The 8,385-nt window shown below is 32.3% G+C and overlaps 1 protein-coding gene across 1 annotated transcript; it reads left to right on the top strand.

The window, feature by feature from the left end:
- On the top strand, positions 1–7,896 carry LOC123891844. The gene is made up of 2 exons (XM_045941726.1): positions 1–942; positions 7,291–7,896. The coding sequence occupies exons 1-2, from the start codon at positions 1–3 to the stop codon at positions 7,894–7,896; spliced, it is 1,548 nt and encodes a 515-aa protein (XP_045797682.1).
- The last annotated feature ends 489 nt before the right edge of the window (positions 7,897–8,385 follow it).

The raw sequence follows: 8,385 nt of genomic DNA, 5'->3' as shown, positions 1-8,385 counted from the left end.
ATGGGTAATTGGAAAAAACAAGGGATGAGTGATTATCAAGTGTTTCATGATCACTTGCAATTCTCATCTTACAACAGAAAACCACCTGTGGATGATAAGTTTTCGTCAGTACCTTTGTGGGAAAAGAAGTTTTGCGCATCGATTGGTTCAGTCTCATGGCGAAAGCTGATAGAAGGCAAGAGGTATATGTATCTGTATGACAATGTGGTAAATTGGGATGACTCTGCTGTCAAAGAGGCATTTGACAAAGCAAAATACAGGTTTTGGGCTGAGATCAACGGCTTTCCCTACGATATACCGTTGCCTGATCCTAACATTTATATTGACAATGTAGATTGGAATGCAAGTGTTGATCACAAACTTTTTCTGGAGTTGGAAAGAGAAGAAGAGGTATGCCAAAACAAGGAAGAAAAAGGTGAGGATGCTGTGATTCTTGGGATTTCTTTACTCTTTGATCAATCCTTTTCAGGTCCGGGATGGGGGGACGAAGAAGAAAAAGAAGAATATGACTGGAAAAATAGTCAAAATGTTTCTCAGGATCAATTCCCATCTTTGAGCCGCATAGTTGTTTCAAATAATGCGGCTAATGGATGGGAATCAAACCAACATGAAAATAATGAAACAAACTCTTGGGAACGGTATCGTTCTCCTGTTGATGAGCATGCAAAAGAATATGGATGGCAAAATGGTCACAACATTTCTCAGGGATGGAACCAGAGGGAGCAATATGGCGGTGACTTGTGTAACAAGTACCAACAAGGAAGAAATGGTGGGAACAGAAATTGGGGAAATTGGAATGGATATTACAAAAAGAGAGAAAACATGTCATGGTCTAAGAACCCTGGATATCGTCATGGTAATGAGTATCAGATGAATCGAGGAAGAAGAAACCAAGGAGGAGGAGGTGGTGGAAGGACAAGGAATTTTACTTATGTGGACAAGGTACCTACTCCTGGGGCATGGTAAAGGAAGATCAAATACCTTGGACTGCAAACAAAGACTCTTATGGAGCTACTTCAGTTTTGTGAAAGTATCTGAGGATATAAGTTTTGTTATATAACTAATAAGTTACATTATATGATAAGAATTGCGGCATTTTCAATCTTGTTACATTCATATCAGGATGTCTTTATGGTCTATTGGTATTTGTAGTTTAAGAATAATACCTACAGTAATGTGAGGTTTAGGTATATATAGATGAAATGTTTTTTTGGTGACCGATGATCTTATGCATCAGTACTGGTACCAAAGTCTATCGACTTGGGCCACCCACCATTTATATCAATAGTGACGCTTGGGTGGCCAATTTAGGCTTCTTGGTCTTGTATGTTTGGTTTTCTTCTGGCTTTCATTTGTCATGAAAGAAACAGTTTTCAATTAATTCAACTAGGCTTAATTGTTCAAAGGTTATTTCTAATGCTAAAAAGAACGTCTACGGAAGCGCATCATATTTGAGGCAAGACAAGCTTATGTAGTTCGAAAGACAAAATATGTATCACCGTGAACCCTTTCAGATATCATGCTATGATTTCCATTGTCTTTTTCATCATCATCGTTGTCATCGTCATCATCCAGAAGTACTCCTTAAGTCTTAATTTTAGACAGTTGATGAGATTTATCTGAATATCTTTTTTTCTTGCTACATATTTTCTTGCCATAAATTGCACCAGCAGCAATTGCTCCCACTGATGAAATTGCCAAGACAGACAATGTTCTCTGTAGTTGACAATATAGGTTCATCAATGGACTAAAAATAATGATTTCCGCTGAGGAAAAAATGCGTGTATCTCATACTCACATTGGTATCACTGCAGCTGCTTGCTCTAGGCAATTCAGTGGCAGTTGTTGAATTTGAGTGTTCTTTGTATTTGACTCACTAACTCTGTCTTGTTCTTTCACTCGTAAGTGGTAATAATTGTGTAATGCATGGGATTACTCCTTTGAGATTGTTATAAGCGCTAAGTTAAGTTTGTTTGGTGTATGTTAGAGCGGTTTATAGTTTAATACTAGTATGGGTGTATCAAAGGATCTTGAAAATCATTATTTGGAATTATTTTCTTTTTTTTATTAACAACAAACTTAACTTATTTCATTGATCAAATAGTTATCGGTACAATGAGGAATCAAATCAAAGATACAATACAACGATTAGGCCAAAAATTATCTTCATTTAGCTTACACAAAAGCAAAAAGAGATTTTTTTTGCCACCCTACCCCTTTTCTCGCGCTACGAATTTATCAAAATATTCATGTTTGTTACTTAAAGTAATAGATACACCCCAAAAACACCCTACCATATTTGTTTTTTATAATGTCAACTACTTAAGTAACTAGCGGGTGACATTTTTCTAAAATTCTTCATTTTTATAACATTCACTACTTAAGTAGCACAAAAGCAAAAATGGAATCGCGTAGAGCGCGCGAAAAAGGTAGGGCGGCAAAAAGAAGATCTCAATCAAAAACACTTTGATGGGCCTAATTGAAGACATAGTTTTCCTCTTTGGTGGGCCAACTTAATTGCACATTTGGTCCATTATGTTTATTTTAGGTTTTAAGTTGGTCTTTTATGTTTATTTTGTTTCAAATTGGTCCCTTATATTTTAAAAGTTTCAAGTTGGTCAATCAAGTTTTTAAAAGTTTCAAGTTGGTCCCTTAAGTTTCTAAAATTTGAATTAGTTAGTCCTATAAAGATGATTAAATAGGGACTTACTAATTCAAATTTTTGAAACTTGAGGGACCAACTTGAAACATTTAAAACATAAAAGACCAACTTAAAACATAAAATAAACATTAGATACCAAATATGCAAGTATTTATTTTGTTAGCGCTAAAAAACCCTTTTGTGCTTGATTGACTCAATTTCTAATTTACCCTAGTAAATTACCATGCAATAATGTCCTAATACCTTTGTGTCCTCCTTTATCCCAATTGCCTTTTAATCTATCATTGTCTTTCTAATTAATTTGCTATAGTTTGTCATCCCACTTGTTATACATTTTTTTTAAGCCCACTTGGCCATTTGTTATAAGTTGTACTAACTTGACTTATTCCAAAATTTCTTGTCATTTACGATGGTGATACTATTTTGCATATCATAAGTATTACTCATTATTAACAAGTGATCCTATAATACTATGTAATATTTATACAATTCATATATATTTTGCTCCAATAATCATAACAGTTTGGTATCATTTGTTGAGATGTCCAATTCATATACGAGACTCATGTAATGATCATACCACTTCGGTATCATTTGTTGAGATGTCCAATTCATATACGAGACTCATGTTTGACATAATCATTAAATTTAATTTTTTTTTAATATCTTCTAAATGACAACAATTTGAATTAAAAAATAAAAATGACAACAACTAAAATATATTAATTTAAATTTATTATAAAATACATACACAAAATAAAAACATTTATCATTAAGTAATTAGTCATACAAAGTAAAATAATGAACAAAAATAGTTTGTTCGTAATTTAAAATTAGTTTTCAACAACATAGTAGATGTTTGCTAGCGTTGAGAAACAAAAAAGTGAAACATGATCATCTATTCTTGAGATTGAGAAGCAATACATACGCGTTGATTATAGTCTTCCATTTTATGATAAGGTACAAAGTGGGTCCTACAAAGTGGACACGTCTTCTGATCACGATTAATCCAACGGTCCACACACGTCCGGTGAAATATGTGTCTACAATTCGCCATACACCTGATCTCTTCTTCTCCGGCGAAATCGTTTAAACACAACGCACACCCCACAGCCGCCGCCGGCGAGTCTCCGTCGAGGTCACTGAAACTGACGACAGGGAGAAATTCACTGATGAGGATTTCAGAGAGAGTGGGACGGTGAAGCTGTGATTCCGGTGAAGAGGCGGAGGAGAAATAGTTGTCAAGGATGGAAATGAACAAGATAGCGATGGATCTTAAGAAGGCAATGAATGAGAGAATGTAAATGAATATGTTAGGGACATGGACTTCAGGGTATTCTCCAGGGAACCCCATTTTCTGTTTCAAAGATATTCACTTAGGTGCTGGATATTTATATTGAAATAAATTGTTAATCCATTTTTTTATTTGCCCACCAAAAAGTCCATTTTTTTTATTTTGTTTATACATAAAAAGTAGTACCTATAAATTAAATCATTGATGACATATGATTAAGAAAACTAAAACTTTAACACTTGGACTAATTTAATAAATTAGTCTTTTTTTTTTAAAGGATGGTCATTTTTATTTTATGGCTTACATAACATAACATTTTGGCAATTTATTTATTTTTGACCATAAAAAAATTAACTCATTTTATTCATCAAAATATTCGCAATACATGATGATATGTAATTAAACTTTTGGTGACTAGTAAAAGACAGTGATACTCTAGCTAACAAATGAATTAACATACTGGAAAAAAAACAAATGAATTAACATTTTTTGTTTAATTTTTTTATACATAAAAGTTCCTATAAATTAAAGGCTAAATTGAAAATTTGGTTTCTTAGCATATTTATTAGTTTTATATTGCTCCCTTAAGTAATTAGTATTAAAAATTAGTCTTTTAACTTATTTATTAGTTTCATATTGATTCCTTAGCATCTGGACCGTCCGATCAAGATTTGACAATTTTAATTTTAATTTTTTATATATAAAAAAATTCAAACTTAAATTTTAGATAAGATGAAATTTAAGCTTGAATTTTTAGATCATCTGATCTTACTTATATACGCTTTTAGCCTTGTGAATATCATGCAAGTATTTTACTTAGAAAAAATAGGAAAAGTGGAAAAAGACATATCAACATTTTTCAAAGTAACGCAAAACAATTGAAAGCAAATGCCAATCATCTACTAAACGTGTGGGCTGTGGCAACTCAACAACAATGTGAACGAGCTTTGTTTGGTCCCTACAAAATTATTATTATTATTTTTTTTTACAATGCTGGTAACGAGGATCGATCCGATGACCTCATATATACTACCCAAATTTTTATCATTAGATTAAATTTAGTGGCTTATCATATTTTAATTAACATATTTTAATCCGTAAAAAATTATTATGCACGTAGTTTTAATTCTTACGGTTAAATCATTGTGTATTTTTAAATGATTATTTCGTAGACGTGTTTAAAAATTAATTTCTATGTCGAGATTTTTGTCACCTTTATCTTTTGAAATTTAAAAAATTTATAATTAATTCTTCTCATTTTAAAAAATTCTAAAATTTTAAAAAGAAACTCTTTATAGTGCTATAAATATGTGAAAACAATTATTCAAAAATAAAAAATTTAATGATGATTAAACAATTTTTAAAATTTTGAAAATTAACGGAGACTAAAACTGCATACTTAAAATTTTAGTAGGGACTTAACCATGTCACTTTTTTTTTATAAGGACTAAAAATAAAATACGATAATTTTGTAGGAACAAAAAATATATTTAACTTTTTATTTTTCCTTCCACATGGACCACCACATATATAAAAGGGTCATGTGGCCACTTGCTAGTGAAATTTTAAAAAGTTAATTAATTTTTATTTTTATTTTTGGTAGAATATAAATAATTAATTTAAGTGATAAAAAATTTGGACATAAAATTTAGAATTATGTTCTTCAACTTTTTATGGAGAAATCGATTTATAAAAGAGCCGCTTTAAAGAAAAAGAAAACCTAATTTTCCTGTTTTTTCTTCTTGTTCATCCATTAGACTTAATCTTTTTTTTTTAATTACGTTTTTATTTAAATAAGTGATTTTCACATATTCTTGAGTTCGTTTGAGGTTTTCATCTTTGTAAGATAATATTACGACGGTTGGTGAAAGGTCGTGAATCCTGGCGTCGCTAGTACTATATAGCGACGATTTTAGGAACTCCGCACAAACCATCGCAATGTGTTTACCGTTAGTTGTAAACCGTCGCAACAATAGTTTAAACCGTCAGGAAATCGAAGGTGTTGGCGAATTTTTGCACCTTTTGCGGCAGTTTAGAACCGTCACCAGTATGTTTAATATTGATTTACCGACGGTTTGAAACTGTCGCAGCTTCCTTTTTTATAAAAAAAATTAATGGCCTTTTTTATATTGATTCACAATTTGTACGGTTTGACTTATAAACAACTTATTTGGACTTACGTGTATCAGCTTATATGATTAGCTTATGACAGGTCCAGAATTTGTTTTCAACTTATTTCACTAAATGCTCCATAATAGCTTATAAAAACAACTTATAACATAAATGAAAAATAGTTCAGTCATAATTTCACTTTAAACATGAAAAATAGTTAGTACATAATCACTTATTATACCATAGATTTTATCAATAAGCGCTTAATTAAGTTTTTACCAACTGCGGCATTGTTACTACTAGTTGTTTGAATGACATTGTTACTAATTTTGGAATCAAGTTGTTTGACAAATAATTCACACCTAATTACCAATTTCTTCAAACAAATGAATCAAAACATACAATAAACCAAATACCTAATTACCAAATTATATAAACTAATTTCAAATACCTAATCTCGAAGCTTGATTGAAGGTTGAACGAATTTGAAGCTTAGGTTGAACGCACGAGTATCTCAAAGAAGAACAATCTAAAGACGAAGATGAATCTGAAACGAAGATGAAATATGAGTTTGAAGAAGACGAATCTGAGTTTGAGCGAAGTTGAAGATGAATCTGAATGTGAGAGGATCTGCGAGAGTTAGGGATTTAAGAAAAAAAGAGGGAATAAGAGTAAAATAAGTCGCGGATTATTTAAGAAGTCATGACGGTTTGAGTTGAATGGCCGCAACTTTTTATCAAACGACCGCTACTGATCTGTCGCAAGTTCCCAATATTTTTTGTAGTGTTGTTACAAAATGATAAAATAAGAATGCATATAACCTTTTTTTTTTGGTATAAAACTTATATTTGTCGTCGTGATAGTCTATTCTTGAAGGTAGGTAATATGTTTGCATCGTCATCATCATGGTCCTCTATAACATATGGCTCTCTTACTCTAAGCCTGTAGAGTGCAGGCCTTACTTGGTCTCTTTAGTCAACTAAACAACTAGATTCCAATTTATACTCCATCTTATATATAAATTTATTTGCTTTCACATTGATTCAAACATATACTACCATCTCAATCTCAACAAACAAGTACTATTTTTTTAAGCTATTACTCTATTAAATAATTTTGAAGTGATTAATTTATTATATTTAAGAATCAAAGTTTTGCATAAAAAAATATCCATTACTAAAGTAATATTTAAAGCTGAACTATGATCGATGTGTATTTGTAGTTAAGGATTAATCTAAATCGATTTAATACAATTCACTTTCCAATTCTTCAGTTTGCAGACGACACAGTGTTAGTAGGTGAAAGATCGTGGGCTAATGTATGGACTATCAAATCAATTTTAAGAGGCTTTGAACTAGTTTCCGGAATGAAGATCAACTTTGTGGAGAGTAAGCTTTATGGGATCAATGTTGATGAGTATTTCTTGGAGGCTGCAGCCAACTTTTTGCTTTGTAGGGCAGAAACAGTTCCTTTTAAATTTTTGGGATTGCCGTTGGGAGCCAATCCGAGAAGGTTGATCACGTGGAAGCCGGTAGTAGAGTCGATGAGAAAAAGACTAAGTTGTTGGAATGGACGTCATCTATCAATTGGAGGTAGAGTTACTTTGATAAATTCGGTCCTTTCTAGTTTGCCGCTTTATTTCTTTTCCTTTTTTAAGGCTCCTAAAGGAGTTATCAATGATCTTATAAAACTACAACGCAATTTTATGTGGGGTGGAGGAATGGATGAAAAAAAATTATGTTGGGTTAGATGGGAACATATTTGTTTACCAAAAGATAAGGGTGGCTTAGGGGTGAAAAATTTGAAAACTTTTAACCAATCTTTATGAGCAAGTGGAAGTGGAGGTGTGTGGTGGATACGGAAGTGATGTGATATGATTTATTGAAATTTCGTTATGGGAATCATTTCGGTAATTTGTTGAGTCGGGGTGGTGTATTTCCTAGTGGTAAGGATTCGTTTTGGTGGAGGGATATGGTGAAGGTGGGCGAAATAGAAGGCGGGGTTTGGTTTCCAAAACATGTCAGTAGCATTCTAGGAGATGGGAAAAGAATTGGCTTTTGGAAAGAAAATTGGATAGGGGCTGACCTATGATCGAGGTGTATTTAGCATACAGAGGCGGCCTGCACACATGTGCGGCATGTGCGACGGTATCAAGCCTCAAAATTTTGAAGGCCTCAACTCAAAATTGAGGTCCTATAATATTAGTTATATATTATTTATACCTACAAAATATCAGAGGTGTATTAATTGATTAATTTTTAGGCCCTAAAGTAATAGCTATATATTGTTAATGTTCATAAAATATCATATGAGTATC

The sequence above is a fragment of the Trifolium pratense genome, linkage group LG6 (assembly GCF_020283565.1).
Source record: "Trifolium pratense cultivar HEN17-A07 linkage group LG6, ARS_RC_1.1, whole genome shotgun sequence".
NCBI classification, from domain to species: Eukaryota; Viridiplantae; Streptophyta; class Magnoliopsida; order Fabales; family Fabaceae; genus Trifolium; species Trifolium pratense.
Note: the sequence above shows the minus strand (reverse complement) of the source record. Positions and strands in the feature narration are given on the sequence as shown.